The 21,677-nt window shown below is 38.7% G+C and overlaps 1 protein-coding gene across 1 annotated transcript; it reads left to right on the plus strand.

Moving 5' to 3' along the window:
* Window positions 1-2,720: 2,720 nt before the first annotated feature.
* Window positions 2,721-3,299, plus strand: LOC104245044 (putative disease resistance protein RGA3). Its single transcript, XM_009800602.1, has one exon. The coding sequence runs from the start codon at window positions 2,721-2,723 to the stop codon at window positions 3,297-3,299; it is 579 nt and encodes a 192-aa protein (XP_009798904.1).
* Window positions 3,300-21,677: the final 18,378 nt, after the last annotated feature.

Here is a 21,677-nt window from a genome sequence, read left to right on the forward strand (position 1 = left end):
CTATTCTTTTTTCCTTTTGGCATGATCCGCACGATACAAATGAAACGAGCAAATGCACAACTTTTATAAATAACTCTATTCCTAGAAATACTAAAGGTTCCTATGTTCTTGATTCCCTATATGTATTTTTATTCTATCATCTGTTCATGGGTCTCAAAAATACGTAAGTTGGTAATGTTTATTTCTTGATATTAATAAGAGGCATAATGGTCTTATGACGTACTAAGAGATTTTCTTAACGTTTTTAAATGCATTTCATGCATTTATACATGCACTCATGACCAGATGTTGTTATATACGCGTATTTATATCTATATATATATATATATATATATATATATATATATATATGTGTATATGGGATATGGGAAGAGGTTATGGCCTTATATACGCACCACCACCTAATCAGCTGGTATACGTTGATGATTTGCCCACAGTGGCGGAGATGATATGATGGGATGCCCTCAGAGGCGTGATAATGTTATGGCGTTATATACGCATATATATATATATATATATATATATATGTATGTATGTATATATATGTATATGTATATGGGATACGGGAAAGGTTATGGCGTTATATACGCACTACCACCTGATCAGCTGGTATACGATGATGATTTTGCCAACAGTGGCTGAGATGATATGATGGGATGCCCTCAGAGGCTATATGATGTTATGTACGTACAGACCTTCGCATTACATGACATTAATACGCATATGCATGATACTATAAATATTTCATGATTTACAGAGCTATCCAGACTTACAGGTTGAATCCTTTACTCCATATTTCTTCCATATCCTTAATTAATGTTGACTTACTATTATGTTGCAGTTCTGCCTTACATACTCAGTACATTATTCGTATCTGATGCCCTTTTGTTGGGGACCCAATTAACTGATCTTTGTTAGAGTAACCTCGTTTCTCATTTTTGTAGGGGTGAACTAAAGAGGAAAAAAATGTATAGTTGTTATAGATAGAATTTTAAGTCTTGCCACTTCAAGAGAAGCATGTATATTATTTTGAATCTTTCGAAGGATGAGAAATAAAATTACTACGAAATACTGTTGATATTCGGATGAAATGATGATATGACAGATGTTTAGTATTTTGCATTCACTTCTACGTGCTTGCAAATGTTACTCTCAATTTTAGTTTTAGAACTCTGAATACATAAATTAATATTCAACAAATGGTAGATAAGTCTCGTCTCCTGTGATCTTAAGAGATCAAGTGTAGATCGAGTGGCAAAAATCCACTTACAGTTGTACATTACGAGTTGTGGCTATGTTGGCCTATGATAGTTACAAAAGGAATGAATAAGTTACAGAGTGGTTCGCTCGGGCCTCTATGACACCGGGTGCCAGTCACGCCTCCCCAGGTTCTAGGCATAACAAAGTGGTATCAGGACAATTTTATCCTAGTGAGTCTACAAATCGTGCCTGGTAGAGTCTCACTTATAGGTGTGTTGTGCGCCACATTTATAATTGAGAGGCTATATGACATTTAGGAAATGTTACCTTTCTTTTGTTTTCAGATCGTGCCATAGAGCTGAGTCGTAAGAAGTCAGTATGAATTTGTCGCGAGTTTTTGTATGCACCAGAGATGCAGGTATCACAGTAGAGCATTAAGTAGTAATGTGGACGGGAGGTTATGAAAGAAACAGCAGATACGATGCGAGATTTAAAATTAAGTAAGTTAAAGGTGAATAAAATATGAGACACTCAAGTACGAAATGTTGTGAATAGTCGAGACTTCAAATAAAGTTTAGGTTTTAGTTTATTTACAGAGGAGACCCTAGTGAAAATTTTGCAAATCTCTAAGAGTTAACATTCGAGGATAAATGTTCTTAAGGGGGGGAAGGATGTTACACCGCGTAAGTTTAACAACCTTACCGTAATATATACGTACAATACGAGAAAGTTATGAGATTTTTTTTATAAAAATAGAAATTATTTTCTCACATGAAAAGAAGGTTGTCGTTTTTACTATTTTAATAATTCAGCGTACGAAAATTTGTACTCTTTATACAAGATTAGAAAAATTGTAAGTTGAGAAAATATATGTACTTTTACATGAATATTTGAATAAAATAATAATGTATGTATTTATTTTATATGGTACCACATGACCAAGATGGTAAGTTATAAAAAGTGTATTAAAAATGAGTAGTACTTTAATTAAATTGAGATAATCCTTAATTATGTGGGTAATTGATTAATCATGGATAATTAATTAAAGAGTGAGATAAGATTTAATGACTAAGTAATAAAACATGCAAGGTGTCACACTTTGAAAGAAATGTGACAACAAGCATTACTCAAGTAAGGCCACCTAATATTTAAGGATAAAATAAAAGGAATCCAACTCATTTTCCTTTATCCTTCTCAGTTGTTACAAAGTCACATGAACAACAAAACTGCCTCTATACAACTTTTTCTATTTTACACTGCCAAAAATTTTGTTCCCTTTACCTTTTCACACCTTCTGAAAGACTATGGCAGTAGAATCTTGTCTCTTCAATATTGTAAATTCCATCTTAGGAAAATTAGGATCAAATGCATTTCAAGAATTTAACTTAATTTGGGGTGTTAAAAATGAGCTTAACAAACTAAAAAAAACCTTAATTACCATTAGAGATGTACTCTTAGTTGCTGAAGAGCAAAAAAAATGAAGAATCATGAGTTGACAAATTGGCTTGAGGAACTTAAAGATGTACTTGATAGCTGATGATTTTCTTGATGAAATTCAGACTTATGGTCAACAAAGGCAAAGGCATAAATCCAAAGTTGGGTTTTTATTCTCACCCTTTAAACTGATTCTTTTTAGATACAAAATGAGTCATAAGATGAAAGAAATAAGGGAGAGGTTAGATAGTATTGCAGCGGATAAAGCTAAATTTCACTTATGTGAGAGAACTATTGCCTTAGAAACGAAAAGGGATTTGACATATTCCTTTATACTTCCAGATGTTGTTGGAAGGAGGAATAAGAGTGAAGAGATTGTTGAAGTTCTAATGCAAGAAAATGATTTTGATGAGTGTCTCTATGTGGTTTCAATTGTTGGAATTGGAGGTGTGGGGAAAATCACACTTGCTGAATTAGTGTACAGAGATGAGAGGATAGTAAATAATTTTCCTTTAAGGATTTGGTTGTGTGCCTCATATGATTTTGATGTCATAAAGTTGGCTAGGAACATTGTTAATTTGGCGAGTGGTGTATCGTGTGATAACTTTAATGTTGAACAAGTGCACTCTTCACTTCAAGATGCTTTGCATGCGAACAGATTTTGATAGATCTTAAATACTCTTGTCGTTTTGATGATCTAGCAAACTTAATGTTAATAAGCAAATAGGGAACCTGACCTACTTGATTTGCTGCAACCTTTAACGGATTTCAGCTAAAGGTGAACTGCTACAGCTTCAAGAGTTAGGAACCAATACAAGGACCTGATGGCCTTGTAGTTTCCTCATAGCAGTACAAAGTTAATTTGACACAGCTGGAAATGAAGTGTCTGATGGCACTATTTCTGCCGCAGTGCACTACACTGTCAGCCCACTCATTCTCTAACCAAACAAAGTACTCATATCATATCAAGTAATGTGATCAAGATGTACAAGCTCATACAAAAACATCACTAGAAGGGTTCTGTTTCTTATTCAAGCCTCTTGCAAAAATAGAGAAATCAATCCTCACAACATGGAGAACAAGGTTGAACGCTACTAAAGACCAGTTCTTAAAAGATAGATTTTTGTTGTCCAAGCTGAGTTGTAACCTTGTTATTGTACTTACTGTATCTCCTAAATCGCTTACCTAGAATCATTCTGATTAGGAATCCTTTTGTAAATTCATAAACTCGTTGAGATTATGTTGTGACTAGATTTAGTCATAAGGAAACGTCTTTGTAATCGAAGAATTACAAAGTGGCTTGTGGTGATAGAATCACAAGTTAGAAAAAGCCTTTCTAACTAGGATATTCACAAAGTGGCTTGTGGTAAAGGTACCACAAGTTAGTTGAGTAAATCCTTTGCAATAGGAATTATTGTAATGTGGCTTGTAATAGGTAGATTACAAGTTAGTGAAGTTAAAAGCCTACAGGTGTAGGTCGTGGATATTTTTATCCCCTTGTGTGGGATATTTTCACGTACAAATCCTCTGCCTCATTTACTTACTATATTATTAAGTGCTTTCAGTAGAACCTCGTAGAGGACCAGGTGCTATATAGTTTGGTGTACTCATATAAACTAACAAGTTGTATCAGAGCAGGTTCCTCCTATCAAGCTAACACCTAGGAAAGATCCTCATGGCGGCTCCACCAAATTTTGTAGAAGGTCAATCCATATACCGATCCCCCAAGTTTGATAGCCAATGCTATTGGTGGTGGAAAGCTAGAATGCACGATTTCATTATGGCTGAGGATTCTGAGTTATGGGATATTATTTGCGATGGTCCTTATGTTCCAATCAAGGTACTAGATGAATTTCCATATTCAGTAGCAAAAACTAGCAAAGAATTTACTAACGCAGACAAGAAAGTTGTGGAAAAGAATTTTCGTGCCAAGAAAATTCTGGTATGTTGAATTAGACCTAAAGAGTATGATAGAATCTCTACCTGTGACACTGCAAAGGAAATATGGGAAGCTTTGCAAATGGCTTATGAAGGAACTACACAAGTAAAACAGTCTGAAGATAAATCTAATACTGGTGATAGTTCCTTGATGGAAGTTGAAGGCAAGGAGATTGGATATGACTCAACTTTTGCTTTGATGGTTCAATCAGATGATGATGAAGACAATGGCAACAAAGAGGTAAACTTCAGGGACGTTCAGAGAAATCTGAAATCCTATTCTCCAAAAAAAACTCATTTGTTTAGATGATGTTTTAATCACTGCTTTTTGTAGTCTTGCGGATGATAGTGATTCCTTGATCTTAGAACTACAAGAATCTGAACATACTAGAGAAGACTTAGTGGCTGTAGTTACTGACCACACAAAAATCATTGAAATCCTTAGAAAACAAAGAGTGATCTGTTGGAAGAAACTACAGACAAAGGGAAACAATAGTAAAACCTTGGACCAAGTCAAAACCTGAAAGTTCTGAAAATGGAAAGGATATAGCAAGTGAGGAATACCTTAGGCTCGTAGATGAGGTGAAAGCTATGAGATGTACGATGTGTGCTGAAACTGAGAAAAACGAGCTCCTCCAAACCAATCTAGAAAAAGTAATGAATGATCTTGAAAGGTCTCTAAAGTGGACCTGGTCCTTAGAAGCTACCACTGCCTTGCTTCGTAATGATAGTGAAAAAAGGCAGGGAGCAGGGTTCCAAAGGGAGAAAACACCTCACAACCCTCACAATAAGAGCGTCACTGTCTCTGATAACTGGACTCGTACCCAATATGGAAACACTGGGCGCTTCAAGAAAAGTGTCCAGGCCAACAATCAATCAGTTCAGAAAGACAAAGTGGCTGTCGAAACCGTGACCACAAAAGAGGGACCATGTTTTACTCACAAAAAACGCACATTACCTGCATGGACTAAGAGAGCACTTATTCATCCTCTAGCTTATTACAAGGGACCCAAAGTTGTTTGGGTTCCTAAAACTAACTTCTAATCTCTTGTGCAGGGAACAGTGAAAGGAAGTGTTCAGCAATGGTTCATGGATAGTGGATGTTCGAAACACATGACTGGAACACCATAGACTTTCTTTCACTAAAAGACCTGCAAGGAGGGAGTGTATCCTTTGGCAATGGAAAAAAGGGATACATTCTTGGAGTTGGAAAAGTTGGGAAGTCGCTCGCTCATTCTATTAAAAATATGTACTATGTCAATGTGCTTAAGTACAGTCTCTTGAGTGTTTCTCAAATTTGTGATAAAGGAAACAAGGTGAAATTCTTGTCCAAAATATGTACAGTCACTAACCTTGTAACTGGTGAAATAGTACTGGTGGCCAAGAGATACAAGAATATCTATGTTGCTGATTTCGAGTCCGTACAGAGCAGTGATCTGAGTTGTCTGAAAGTTGTTGACGATGATGCTGAACTATGGCACAGAAGACTGGGCCATGGAATCTTTTCCCTTTTAATCAAACTTATTCAAAAGGACCTGGTCCATGGTCTGCCTATGTCACAATTCAAGATGCAAAAATTCTATGATGCCTGTGCTAGAGGAAAACATGTGAAGTCCTCATTTATATCTAAAAGAGATGTGAGCACCTCGAAGCCGCTTGAGCTTCTTCATATGGATCTGTGTGGACCTATGAGGGTGCAAAGCAGAGGAGGAAAAAGATACATTTTCGTAATTTTAGATGACTATTCCAGATTCACATGGACTCTATTTCTCAGAACCAAAGATGAAACTATTGAAATGTTTGTGGCCTTTGTGAAGAAAATCCAGGTGAAGATGGAGTTAAGAGTTGTATGCATTAGATCATATCATGGGACAGAATTTACAATGTCAAATTTGATGAATTCTGTAATGAAAATGGCATCACTCACAATTTCTCAGCTCCCAGAACTCCCCAGCAAAATGGAGTAGTAGAAAGGAAGAATAGAACTATGGAAGAAATAGCAAGAACAATGTTGATTGACAGTGGACTTGCAAAGAACTTCTAGGCTGAAGCTGTAAACACTGCTTGCTACTTAGTGAACAGGTGCATGATCAGATCACTTCTGAACAAAACCCCATATGAAAGTTGAATGGAAGAAAACCCATATTTGGATGTAAATGCTATGTTCTCAACAATGGAAAGAATCATCTTGGTAAGTTCGATGCCAAAAGTGACGAAGGAATATTTCTTGGTTACTCTTCTCAAAGCAAGGCCTACAAGATTTATAACAAGGGAACTCGGTGTGTTGAGGAAAGTATCCATGTTATTTTTGATGAATCTCATCTATTATTTGAGAAGAGTGTTGAGGAAGATCAATATGGAGAACCCTTGCTTGTTCTTGGGGAAGTCATTAACATGTCAAATAAAAAAGCAGATATGATGAGTCGAGTCAAGGAGACAAATGAAGACAATGCTGCCTCATCATTAATAGAACCAAGCACTTCAATTACAACTACTAAAGCTGAAGAAAGAGTGGTTGATGCAGTTCAGGGAACTCCACTAGCACCTAAGAGAAGGATAGAGGAAAATTAGCCAAACATACCTTCCTCCTTTAAGAATGAACCTCAAACGTCCAACTGGAGACATCAAAGATCTCACCCTACAGACAATATAATCACTCCTCTAGATTCCGGAGTTTAAACCAGGTCAAGAGCCAAAAATTCACTTGCCTTCTTAGCCTTTCTCTCCCAGATAGAACCCAAAAACATCAAGAAAGCCTTGAAAGATGCAGATTGGATTACAACCATGCAAGACGGGCTGCATCAGTTTGAGAGAAACAGTGTATGGCACCTAGTTCCCCGACCCCCAGATAGAACCATTATAGGAACCAGGTGGGTATTCAGAAACAAGCTCGATGAACATGGAATTACCACAAGGAACAAGGCCAGGCTAGTAGTCTAAGGCTACAATCAGGAGGAAGGGATTGACTATGATGAAACATTTGGTCCAGTGGCTCGCATGGAAGCTATCAGAATTCTAATCGTTTTTGCATCTCATATAAAATTTACCTTGTCCTAGATGGATGTCAAAAGTGCATTTTTGAATGGACTCCGTAAGGAAGAAGTCTATGTGAAGCAACCCCCAGGGTTTGAATGTCATGAGCACCCTGAATATGTGTTCAAACTGGACAAAGCTCTGTACGGGCTAAAGCAGGTTCCTCGAGCTTGGTATGAAAGATTATCAAAATTTCTCTTAGAAAATGGTTTTAAGAGAGGGAAAATTGACAATACTTTCTTCTTAAAGAAACGAGGAAGGAACCTACTCATTGTTCTGGTTTATGTTGATGATATCATTTTTGGAGCAACAACTGACTCTCTGTGTGAAGAATTTGCAAAACTCATGGGAAGCGAATTTGAAATGAGCATGATGGGGGAATTAAACTTCTTCCTGGGTCTTCAAGTAAACAGTCCCTAAAGGATACTTCCATTTGTCAGCAAAAATACATCAGGGAAGTCTTGAAGAGGTTTGACATGGAAGCATCAAAGGTGATAGACACTCCCATTGCAACTGCTACTCGACTAGACATGGATGAAACCGGATCTCCTATGAATCAAACAATGTATAGAGCCATTATTGGGTTTCTCCTCTATCTCACTGCTAGTCACCTGATATAGTTTTAAGTGTGGGGCTGTGTGTAAGGTTTCAATCGAATCATAAGGAATCTCACTTGAAGGCTGCCAAAAGGATACTAAGATATCTCAAGGGAACACAAGACCTGGTGCTGTATTATCTATCAGGTGACAATTTTAATCTAATTAGGTATGTTGATGTAGACTATGCAGGGTATCTTGTGGACAGAAAAAGCACTTCTGGAATGGCTCACTTTCTAGGTTCATGTCTTATCTCTTGGGGAACAATGAAGCAGAATTCAATGGCTTTGTCAACAACTGAAGCTGAATATGTAGCTGCAGCATCCTGTTGTGCTCAGATTCTATGGATCAAGCAACAACTGGAGCATTTTGGGGTACTCACTAAGAGTGTGCCCCTTATATGTGAGAATACTAGTGCACTCAACGTGGCCAAGAATCCAGTTCAACATAAAAGGACAAAACATATTGATGTGAGGCATCATTTTCTGAGAGAAAATGTGGAGAAAGGGCTGATATGTTTGAAGTTTTGCAGCACAGAAGATCATATTGCAGACATTTTCACCAAAGAACTAAGTTGGGAACAGTTTGAAAGAAACAGAGTAAAGTTGGGACTGTTGAGGCCAAATTAAGAACCTGATTCCTCTTTGACTAGCTCGTTTTCTAAAGAAATAACTGGCTCAAAGTGTTTTCTGGCCCTGTCTAACTCACTTCAATATCGTTGCAGGTAAACATGCATGATGATCATAGAAGCAATAGATGTAGTGCATGACTGATAAAAAAGGATTGACTCTTTTCAAAAAAAAAAAGGAAGAAGAAGAAAATGTTCTTTTCAAGAACCAGGTTCTTGTACTAAAGGATAGTAGTCCTGTGCATCCTTTTGATATACGTCTTAAAAAGAGTACAAAATGTAACTGCCATGTCATCAACCTTTTAGATCCCGTTGTCATGTCCTTTCAATTCAAAACGTTCCATCTCCCTTTGAAACATCGCAATTCTCCATGCCCAACTACCATTTCAGAACTGGTGCCTATTCCTCTCCCTTCATAATTATCCTTTTAAAAACCCTCTCTTCTGCCCTTCTTAATCGTAAGCCCTATTCTAGATTCACCCAATCCTCTTCTTCCAATGGCTGAAAAAACTTCCGATCTCTTTGCCTCAACTGTAACTACCTCTGACCCATCTATGAAATCTCTCGTTTTTACTGAGCCTTCGTCACCCTTCATCATTCCTACTCTTGCAGTCACACCTTCCCCAATTTCCCAATCACTTCCCAACTCAAAAACCCTTGAAACTGCTATTCCGTTCTCCCCATCATCTGTTGTTCCCACCAGTAAAACCCTTAGTGGAGAACAAGGTCAAAATACTGAGTTTACAGAGGGTTCTGCCATCGCTGCCGCTGATTCCATGGTTGTGGAAGCACCGGTTGAAGAAGAGAAGTATTTCATTACTATGTTTGTAGTATCCGCTGATGGGATATTGCATGAAATTACTTCCCAGAAAAATGAGTCACATAGTGTGGGGGGGGGAGAAGGGGCCATTATGGTTGTTGAAGGTGATGTAGTAGTAGATACTATTGGGGCGTCACATGAGCAACCTGATCCCTCTCTGGAGGAACCAGATCAGGACTCTCATCCCTAGGACAGTGTTGTTCCTGCATTCGATGATGTGCCCCTAAAAATTCAAGTACCTGAAATGCCATCTAGTGATGAAGAAGACCCGGACAACGTGGCCCTTGATGCATTCATAAGTAACTGAAAGGTTGTCTCCACCCCTGAGTCTGAAATCAAGTGACCTACTACTAGGCTTCAAGTAAAAGTGGCCTACGACTCCGCTCTCCTAAAGAGAAAGAAGAGAAGTAAGAAGAAAAGAAGAAAGTTGGTGAAGGATGATGTACCTGTAAGTTATGAGGCTACCCCTGTAGTTGAGGTGGAAGAGGGAACTCCTGAGGAACCTGGTTTCCTTATTAGGCGTTCCTCTAAAAAGGAAGAGCCTGTTTCAATAGAGAAAGGGTCAACATCTAAGTTCAAAATGAAAGAGGTAGTGAGTGATGAGGATATACTAGTCAAGTCCAAGGGAAAAGGTAAAGTCAGTAGAGAAAAGCTTAGGAAACACAAGTCGAAAACTGATGAAGAACCTAGTTCTGGGAAGAAAGTGAGAAGTGAGGTTTGCCTTGGCTCTGAGCGCCCGAGCCATCAAAAGGTTATGTTGGGTCGTACGTTTGACCCAACAATCTCTGAGATGATCGGAATGCACCAAATTCTGGAAATGTTCGAGTTTCAACAATGGGTGCATCTATTTCACATTGATGCACCTAAAGTGTTTGAGAAGGAGGTACAAAGTTTCTTCGCTAGTCTCTTTCCAGTTGATACTGACCATGTCTGTGCTTTGGTCAATGGAGTAGACATTGTTTTTGATGTAAAATTGCTTGGAGAGATTTTGAAAGTTCCTACAGTTGGGGTGTCATGTGTACGAGATGTTTGTCAGTATAATTTCAGAAATGCAGTGGTGAAAGACAATGCTAATCAGAAAGGGGACCAGATCCCTAAGAAAGCACTACTCCCTGTCTACCAGCTGCTATTTGAGTTGGTTAATAATGTTCTAAATGTCAATACTATACAGGAGGAGGGGTGATTTTTGTGGTACCCAATTTTTGCTCTAGAAGAACCTGCTTCTTCTAGGTGTTCTAACTACTACTGTTTGCGGAATAAAAAGTACATAAAATAAAGAACACAGAGATTTTTACGTGGAAAAAACCTGGCTCAAAAGGTGAAAAAACCACGACCTACTACTCAGTATGATTTTCCTAAACTTCCACTAAAATCACTAAGCCAAAACAACATTTACAAAAATATTTTGTAAACCTAAGGATTAACTCTAATCCCGTTGTGGCACACAGTCTCAACTGTTACGACAACTTTAAGTTAGCTTATAATTTGAACACTCAAAGTACCTAATAAAATTGCTTCTATGAAAGCTGAAAGGTACAACTTTAAACCACCTACTACAATTGAACTAGAATAAGAAAAAATACAATGAAACTGGTTTTTCTATCTCGTTCAAGTATCTTCAGGAGTGCACACTCAAATCTCACATAAATTTCTTGCAAAATTGCCTCGATCTATTGCTTTAAATTTAGTTTAAATTATGCGTTTGTGCAATACCTGTAAAAGAGAACAATCACTGTCATTTAATAGGTTAGAAATCAGAGTTTGATTGGGACTCAATTTTTGATCTTTTATCGTAGTTGAGTCCTTGAAGTTATCAAACTCTAACATTGTCTTTATCCGGATTGTGGTATCTTCATATAAGGAGACTTTCTCCCCTTATCCAATATGCAACCTTTTCGATCAGATCAGGAGATATTGCTGCTTGATCAGTAGGACTTATCCCCTTCACGTGCATCTCTCATGTGTAGGTTGATCATGACAGTGCTTCATAAGATGAACCTGGTCCATGACTGAGTTCATTTGTTATTCTTCAAAACTTCACCTATTCTTGGGCCAATAGTTAACAAGGTCCTGTTGCCTCGAGCAGAAAGGAGGTCTGTGACTTCTAAGTCTGACCTATTCCTAATGGAGCAATTTGACAGTTTCAACCCTGTGAGTCTACACGCCATAATAATTGAACACATGCAGAAGGTTGCCAATTTCAAGGACGGTAATCATGGGCTTCCCTATGGATTCTTTCTTACTCCGGTGTTCAAATTTTTTAAGGTTCCACTAGGAATAGGTAAAGTAGGGACCCAAAAGCAGACATTCTCACAAAAAACCTTAGAAGAGTGCAAGTGTGTTGAGAAGTATGGGGGGTAGGAAGTACATCAACTATTTCTCAGCTCACCAATTCCTAGAACAGTGCAGCTGAGGAAATTCATCGGTTGAACGCCAGAAATGCTATCTTAGAAGGTTAGCAAGCCTGAGCGGTTCCCATGTCGAATGATAAAGTGGTTCGTTTGACATAGGAAAATGCTTATGTCAGGGCGCAGGTTATGAACCTGGAGGCTGAACTGCTCAATGAGCAAAAGTCTGGAAATGCCCGAATAGTCTTGTTCTCCAGACACTTATTGCAGCTACCAAGCCTGTTCCTCCTAGTGCCCCCTAAGAACCCCTTTAGTGACCAGTTTTCTGGATATGTTACTTTTTTTTTCTTCGTTGATGTTTGGTGGATTTTTTTTATTGTGTTTTTTTATGGTTGGGATGTACTACCACTGCTCCCGTGAACAAGTCCAATGTTTCCTCTTCCTTTTTCAAAAGGCAGAGGCGTACTAAATCATCATTAATATAAATCCTTTTTTATTATGTCTAGTACTCTCTCTATGCGTTATATTCTCTATCATGATTGTGTGCACATACATGGTATGTGTTAGCTTAGCTGGACTTCTTTGTGTTGTTGTTTTTTTTAATAATTCCAAAAGGGGGAAATACTCAAAGGGAAACACATTGGGGAACTGGTTCTTATGCTCTATTAATGTAAGATAAGGCACAGTCTTAGGGGGAACTCAAGGCATAGTCTCAGGGGGAACTACTTTTTACTGCCCCAATTCCTACTTATAAATGTTAAGTTTGTCATCATCAAAAAGGGGGAAATTGATAGATCTTAAATACTTTTGCCTTATATTTTGATGATCTAACAAACTTACTGTTAAGAACCAGATAGGAAACCTGACCTACTTGGATTGCTGTAAGTTTTAACGGATTCGAGCTAAAGGTGAACTGCTGCAGCTTCAGGAGCTAGGAACCAACACAAGGACCTGATGCTCTTGTGGTTTCCTCATAGAAATACAAAGTCAATTGGACACAGCTAGAAATGAAGTGACTAACGGCACTGTTTCTGTCGCACTGCACTACAGTGTCAACCAACTCATTCTCTAACCAAACAAAGTACTCATATCATTTCAAGTGATGTGATCAAGATGTAATTATCATATAGTAGTTAGAGATGGTATACATACCTCTCTTAGTAAGACTCTAGAGAATCCCCACTTGTAGTGTTCTTGACCAATTTGGGAATTTGAATGGAAATCTATGGATCTTCAAGATTAATCCTTGTTAACATAAGTGATTAGGAGTAATAATCAACTCAAAATACTTCAAAAATATTACCTTGGTTCATGGGAGGGAAGTATGGGATGGATTCCGCTTGATAGATGTTACACCCCATATGTTCGTACGTGAAAGTACGCCATAAATAAATTGATGAAAGCTCGGAAAGGAGATGTTACATCCCGCATTTTCGTACGTTAAAGTTTTGTCGTATGTTAATTTACATAAGTTCGGGAAGGAAATTATTTTGAGATTACAAGTATTATGCTATTTCAAACAAATGATAAGTAAATTCGTGAAGGTGACTGGGTAATAGAATCGAACAAAATAATTTTCGTCGAAGTTTGAAAACTTGGGATAAAATACGGTTCGAGCTATAATACGCAGTATTTATGGACTAGTACCATACAAGGTACCACATGACTATGATAGTAAGGTGTATAAAGTGTGATAAAGGTGAGTAGAATTTTATGTAATTTTAGCTAATTCTTAATTATGTGGGTACTTGGTTAATTGTGGATTTTTTGTAGAAGATTAACAATGTAATTAATGAATTGTGGATAACTATTGTGTGGGAAATTTTCCCCCAACGGGGCAGCAATGCTTGGTCAATTTAATGACTCTTGAATCAGAAAGGCAAGGTGTAAAAATTAAAGAATTATATGGCTTAGTCATCAAAAGTGTAGGGGCCACACATAAGGAATTGAAAAGCTCTCAAAAAATTCATTTTGTACTCTACAAAGTAATAAAGGAGGCTTCATCAAGTTCATAAAAGAATTGATATGTTAACAACGTGAATTTTTGCTAGAAAAATCATACGAGACTATGTAATGTTATGGCAACAGGATTCGGCGATTCTAAGGGAGTATGGTGCAATATTTCTCAAAGAACATCATACGGATTTCCCCTACTTCAATTCGATGTTACATGTTTTGTCGGAATCAACATGTGTTGGAGGGATTGTTAAAAGAATTAGCTCAGCTATGTTAAGGCTAAAACTTTCCTTCATTTTGGCATGATTCAGTAACTACATGTGTTTGATAACGAGACATAAAGAGGAATTCATATTCCGTAATTTATGTACATTTTTCTAGTCTCATAAGTTACAGTATTCTCCCTTATCCGGACTTCATATTCAATTGAGTATTGTCTTTTTCCAGTCAAGAGATCAGAGAGCCTATATATATAGTATTATAGTATTGTCATTACCATCGAGCTATAATCGACGGGCAGACCCTATTGGGAAACCTCTGATCAGTTGGTAAGTTATATACCGAGCCTACTGTGGCCGAGCACCTATGAGCGTGCAAAGCATATGTTGGTGCCATCAAAGTAGCAATGAGGAAATCCGACGTCTTCAAGATCAAGCAAAGGAAAAACGAGATGCTGCGAGAATTCGTATCTCGCTTCCAAATGGAACGGATGGAGCTACCACCAATTTCCGACCACTGGGCAGTGCAGGCTTTCACTCAAGGTATGAATGAACAAAACTCAGTGGCTTCAAAACAGTTGAAACAGAATTTGATCGAGTATCCAGCTGTGACCTGGTCGGATGTCCACAATCGGTACCAATTGAAAATCAGGGCCGAGGATCACCAATTGGGAGCCCCCTCGGGCTTAGTATATGTCACGACCCAAACCGATGGGCCGCGACGGCTACCTAAGTCCTATTTGTCAAACACCCCTAAGCATGCGTTTAAGAAAAGAACCTGTATAACATGTGCTATATTACAAAAATAACATACGTAAAGGAAACCTGCCATCAATGCATAAGTACGTATACGTGCAAAATACAGTGGGCAAGCCGGCAAGGCTGCTATAGAAAATTATACATCCAAAACTGAAAGACTAAAAGGCCACATAAAACCCAACTAGACACACTGTCTACAGACCTCTAATAGAAACATAACTGTACAAAGACGGGACTGAGCCACGTCATACCCATATACATATATATGTCCAAACGCATTGTACCAATATCAAAAGCAGCTCCAGATCAAATAGAGCATGCCAACTCTAGTTGATCAAGGATCCTAAGAATGGGGACCGTCAACTTGCCTACCTGCACCTGCGGGCATGAAACGCAGGCCCCGTCGAATAGGGCGTCAGTACGAAAAATGTACTGAGTATGTAAGTCATAGAAATTAGTACGTAAAAGACATAGATGAAACATGGAATACTTAAACACATCTTTAAATCTGAATAACTTTGTAAATTCTGAAACATTTATAACATCATGCACGTGCGTGTAAATGTCATGACATGCATAGGTATGGGTGTACATAGTATCATCAAGCCACTAAGGGCATCCCATCATATCATCTTGGCCACTGTGGGCAATATCATCAACATATACCATCTAATCAGGTGGTGGTGCGTATATAATGTCGTAACCTTTTCCCATATCCCATATACATATATATACGTATATAATGACGTTTGAATCATTTTTCAGCCACTGTGGGCAACATCATCGTCATACACCAGCTTATCAGGTGGTGGTGCATATATAACGCCTTAACCTTTTCCCATATCCCCTATACATGTACTTACATATATACACGTATATAATGACATTTGGTCATGGGTCAATGCATATGTATAAATGAGTGAAATTCATGAAAAATACATAATAATCTCGATATTCCTTGCGGATAAACTTTTCCAACTGCATATTATTCTTAAACCCATGAACAGAAGATAATAATAATTCTCATGGGAAATCAAAAGTGTAGACACCTCTACTATTTCTATGAATAGAGTAATTTATATAAACTGTGTATTTGTTCGTTTCTTCAGTATAATTTGGACCATGCCAAAAGAAAGAAGGGAGGGTCTTAACATACCTGTTTCCTTGAAATTGGAACGAACTTGTTCTGCTTCTAACATTTTTTGTATACCAAAAGCAAATATGGATTAAATCTTAAACGTTGAACTTGAACGTTTGCTTCAGCTTCTTTTGTTTTTTGAATCAAAATGGCTTTAAGGCAAATCTTTGTCCCAACGTTGGTTTTGAAGCTTCTGTTTCTCGTTTGATCAGAATGTAACATTTAAAATCTTGTCTTTTAAATGAAATATGTTTTCTCATTTTTTTGATTAATAAGGTCTTGATAATACTTTGATCTTTAAGCTTTTTTTGACACATGGAAAGCTTAATCAATGACTCATTTCAAGAAGGGGGGTGCCACGTTCCTCCTTGGGGGTGTGATTTTAATTTATCCACTTATTAGTTAACCGGGTAATATTTCGTTACCCGGTAATTAATCTATTACCCGCATAATTTAAAAATTATTACAAATTACTTAAAATTCTATTTATTTTCAAAATATTTCATATATAATTTATATATTACACTACCATGGTCATATGATACCTTGCATGGTACTAATTTATAATTATCGGATATTATCGTTCGACCCGTATTTTATTCCAAATTGGCCATTTTCAATGAAACTCGTTTTCGTTAATCCATGTATCCATTTATCCTTCATAGCACTTATTCATCACTTGTTATAAATAGCGTAAGTACGTTGACGTCAAGATGACCTCATCCCCGAGTCTATGTCAATTAACTGAAGACAAAACATTATACGTACGAGAACGTGAGATGTAACATCCCTCCCCCCTTAGAAACATTCGTCCTCGAATGTTTAACTCTCCGGGATTTATATAACCTCGGTAGAGTTGCCTTTGTAACAACACTACTAGCAATTCTCCTTGTAGAAGCTTAATAACACAACGACATAGGACCACAATTATAAATAACGACCATGGCCTCACATGACCAACGACAATAACCAACATAAGAATTTATACATGTACCTTATAATTATGATGTCTCTGTCGAACCCTTCTTTGGAGGAGAAAATAAGTAGGGATATCTAGACTTCATGTTTTCCTTGGCCTCCCAAGTCATCTCTTCCACATTGTTGTTTCTCCAAAGCACTTTCACGAAGGCTACCTCTTTATTTCGTAGCTTGCGGATTTGTCGGTCCAGAATGACAACTAGAATTTCCTCGTATGAGAAGTCCTCTGTAATCTGTACATCATTCTTGGGCACCACTCGTGTAGGATCGCCAATGCACTTTCGTGACATAGATACGTGAAAAACTGGATGGACAGACTCCAATTTCGAGAGCAATTCTAACTCTTAAGCTATTTGGCCCACTCTCCGAATGATCCTATAAGGCCCAATATACCGTGGGCTAAGTTTGCCTTTCTTTCCAAATCTCATCACACCCTTCATAGGCGATACCTTTAAGAATACCCAGTCATCAACCCCGAACTCTAAATCTCGAGGTCGCACGTTAGAATATGACTTCTGACAACTCAGAGCCGTCAATTGTCGATCCTGGATAAGCTTTACTTTTTCTATGGCTTGCTGAACTAGGTCTGGCCCGTGTAATCTAGATTCTCCAACGTTGAACCACACTATAGGCGACCTACACTTTCATCCATAAAGAGCTTCGTATGGAGGCATCTGAATGCTAGAATGGTAGCTATTATTATATGCGAACTCAATAAGCGGCAAATGATCATCCCAGCTACGTTTGAAGTATAGTAAACAAGCTAGTAACATATCCTCCAGTGTTTGAATAGTACGCTCAGCCTGTCCATCTGTCTGGGGGTGAAATGTTGTACTAAGACTTACTTGAGTCCCCAATCCCTTTTGGAAGGATCTCCAGAAGTTAGATGTAAATTGAGTTCCTCTATCCGAGATAATAGATACAGGGACACCATACAGTCGTAATATCTTCTTGATATAAAGTCTCGCATAATGTTCTGAGGAATATGTAGTTCTAACGGGCAGAAAATGGGCTGACTTAGTGAGCCTATCAACAATCACCCATATCGAATTGAACTTACGCTGGGTACGAGGTAAGCCTATGATGAAGTCCATATTGATTATTTCCCATTTCAAAGTCGGAATCTCTATATCCTGCAATAATCCACCGGGTTTTTGATGCTCAATCTTAACCTGCTAACAGTTAGGGCACTAAGCAACAAATTCTGCTATATCCATTTTCATTTCGTCCCACCAATATATTTCCCTGATGTCATGATACATCTTTGTCGCTCCAAGATGGATAGAATAACGGGAATAGTGAGTTTCTCCCATGACCTATTGACGTAGCCATGCAACATTAGGTACACATAATTGTCCTCGATATTTGAGAACCTCATCTTCTGTAATTTCAAACGGTGTCTTCTCCTTCTGAAGGGTGGTATCCCTATAATGAACTAACACAGGATCCTCGTACTTGCGTTCCTTTACTTCAGTTACTAAAGAGGATGTTGCCGTATCCTAAAGAGTAATTCCAATGTCACCTGAGTCTAGTAACCGAACTCCAATTCTAGCTAGCTGATGAACTTCATGGGCTATTCCCCTCTTTTTTGGCTGCAAATACGACAGGCTACCCATAGATCTACGGCTGAGAGCATCGGCAACTACGTTCGCCTTCCGCGGATGATATAAAATATCAACGTCATAGTCTTTAAGTAGCTCCAACCATATCCTTTGACGAAGATTCAATTCCTTTTTCTTGAAGATGTACTGGAGGCTCTTATGATCTGTACAGATATCAACATGAATGCCATACAAATAGTGCCTCCACATCTTTAGTGCATGTAATCACCGTAACTAACTCTAAATATTGGGTGGGTAGTTTTTCTCATGCTTTCTTAGTTGTCTAGAAGCATAAGCCACAACCTTACCATGTTGCATCAGCACACAACCCAATCAAACGCCTGAAGCGTCGCAATAGATAACATAACATTGGTCCCTTCTGGGAGTGTTAGAACCGGTGCTAAAGTTAACCTGTCCTTTAATGACTCGAAACTCTATTCACAAGCATCAGTCCATTAAAACTTTGCTCCCTTCTGAGTCAACTTTGTTAAAGGTGCTGAAAGGGAAGAAAATCCTTCCACAAATCTCCTGTAATATCTTGCCAAACCAAGAAAGCTACGAACCTCCATCAGTGTTGTAGGCCTAGGACATGTCTTCACTGCCTCAGTCTTTTGTGTATCCTCCCGGATGCCTTCACCCGAAATGATATGCCCATGGAAAGTTACAGAGTTCAACCAGAATTCGAAAATTTTGCATATAACTTCCTTTCTTATAGAACTCTGAGCACAGTATGCAGATGACTAGCATGCTCATCCTCTGAATGAGGATATACCAATATATCATAAATAAATACAATTACAAACAGATCTATGAAAGGCCTGAACACACGGTTCATCAAATCCATGAATACTGTTAGGGTATTTGTCAGACCGAACGACATAACCCGAAACTCAAAGAGCCCATATCTAGTCGTGAAGGCTGTCTTCGGAATATCTTCATCCTTAACCCTTACCTATTGGTACCCGGACCTTAAGTCTATCTTTGAAAAACACTTGGCACCTTGCAACTGATCAAATAAGTCATCAATCCTCGGGATCGGGCACTTATTCTTGATCGTCACCTTATTCAATTGCCTATAATCAATACACATTCGTAAGGAACCATCTTTCTTCCTTATGAACAACACAGGTGCTCCCCAAGGTGACGTACTAGGTCTGATAAAACCTTTTTCAAGCAAGTCCTTTAGTTGTTCTTTCAACTCTTGCAGCTCTATGGGGGGCATTCTATAGGGAGGAATAGATATTGGGTGATTATATGGTAGTAGGTCAATTGAAAACTCAATTTCTCGATCTGGTGGGAGACCCAGAAGCTCATCAGGAAAAACATCGAGAAACTCATTCACCACAGGGATGGACTGAATGGTTGGTGACTCCACTTCCACATCCTGAACTCGAACTAAGTGATAAATACAGCCCTTTTTGATCATCTTCCTTGCCTTGAGATAGGAAATGAATCTTCCTTTCGGCGATGCTGTATTACCTTTCCACTCCAAAATAGGCTCCCCCAAAAATTGAAATTGGACTATCTTTGATCTGCAATCAACGTTGGCATGACAAGAAGCCAACCAATCCATACCCATTATAACACCAAATTCTACCATATCTAACTTGATTAAGTCTGCTACGGTAGGTTTGACCATGAACTATTATTATACAACACCTATATACCTGCTTAGCTATCACCGAGTCCCTAACAGGTGTAGACACCTCAAAAGGTTTAACCAATTCAGGTTTTATTTCAAACTTACTAGCAACCAATGGAGTAACGTATGATAAGGTGAAACCTAGATCAATCAGTGCATATACATCATAGGAGGAGACTGATAATATACCTATAACAACATCAGGTGATGACTCTTGGTCCTATCGTCCTGCCAACGTATAAATGCAGTTCTGAGGGTTGCTCGAGCTAGATACTCTGCCTCTGCCTCTACCACGACTCATTGGTGCTTGGGGACCTTGCCTAGGGGCATACTGATGATGACGATCCAGCTACAGATCCCGCTGGCTGAGCTATGCTTGCATCACCTCTTATCATACAATGCCTCATAATGTGGCTCGGATAACCACAAGTATAACAAACACCTAATACCATACGGCACTGCCCGGTATGCTTCTTACCACATTGAGTACATTGTGGCAAGTGTGGCCTCATCTGATTTGACTCACCCCTATACTGAGAACCTAAGGCCCTAAAATTCTGACCATGCCCTGAATATGTAGAATGATCAAATCTCTTACCGCCAAACTGAGGGGGCGCACTAGCCGAGGGTTGGGATGGATATCTTGAACACCGCTGCCTCTAACCACCGCGAATCTCACCAGAAGGACACAAAGACCTTACTCTCTTATTATTGGCCCTATCATGCTCATGATCGGCCCTCTATTTCTATGTACGCTCCTCTACACCCTGAGCGTATGCCTGAATACGAGAAATATCCATGTCTGGATTAAGTGAAACCGACATACAATCGTTAAGCAAGTAGGGCTCTAATCCCATCATGAATTGGTGAACCCGATTCTCCATCTTAGAGATAATAGTAGGAGCATACCTAGCCAACGAATCAAAGTGAAGACTGTACTCCCGAACACTCATGTTTCCCTGCCGAAGGGTCAAGAACCTATCTACTCTGGCTCGCCTAAGCTCTGGTGACAGATAATGACGAAAAAGAGCTTCTGTAAACTCCTGCCATACCGCTTGAGGGGCATTCTCACCTCTGGACAATTCCCAAGACTCGTACCAATTAACAACAACATCTCAGAGTATCTAGGAAGCTAGATCAACTGACTCAATCGCAGTGGCATTCATTACCTGTAACGTCCTTTGCACTCTATCAATAAATACCTGAGGGTCCTCATTCGGGTCCGCTCCAGTGAATACCAGAGGGTCTAAATTAATAAAGTCACGAACCCTCGCACTCACGGACCTATCTTCATGACCAATACCTGTTTCCTAACGTCGAGCCTGTGCAACTACTAATCGGGTCAATAACTGAACAACATCTCTTATCTCCTGACCCGACGTATCTGA

Source organism: Nicotiana sylvestris, chromosome 8 (assembly GCF_000393655.2).
Source record: "Nicotiana sylvestris chromosome 8, ASM39365v2, whole genome shotgun sequence".
NCBI classification, from domain to species: domain Eukaryota; kingdom Viridiplantae; phylum Streptophyta; class Magnoliopsida; order Solanales; family Solanaceae; genus Nicotiana; species Nicotiana sylvestris.

Excerpts from the sequence above, each read along its gene's own strand:
- LOC104245044 (XM_009800602.1), top strand. The coding sequence starts at position 2,721 with ATGTACTTGATAGCTGATGATTTTCTTGATGAAATTCAGACTTATGGT.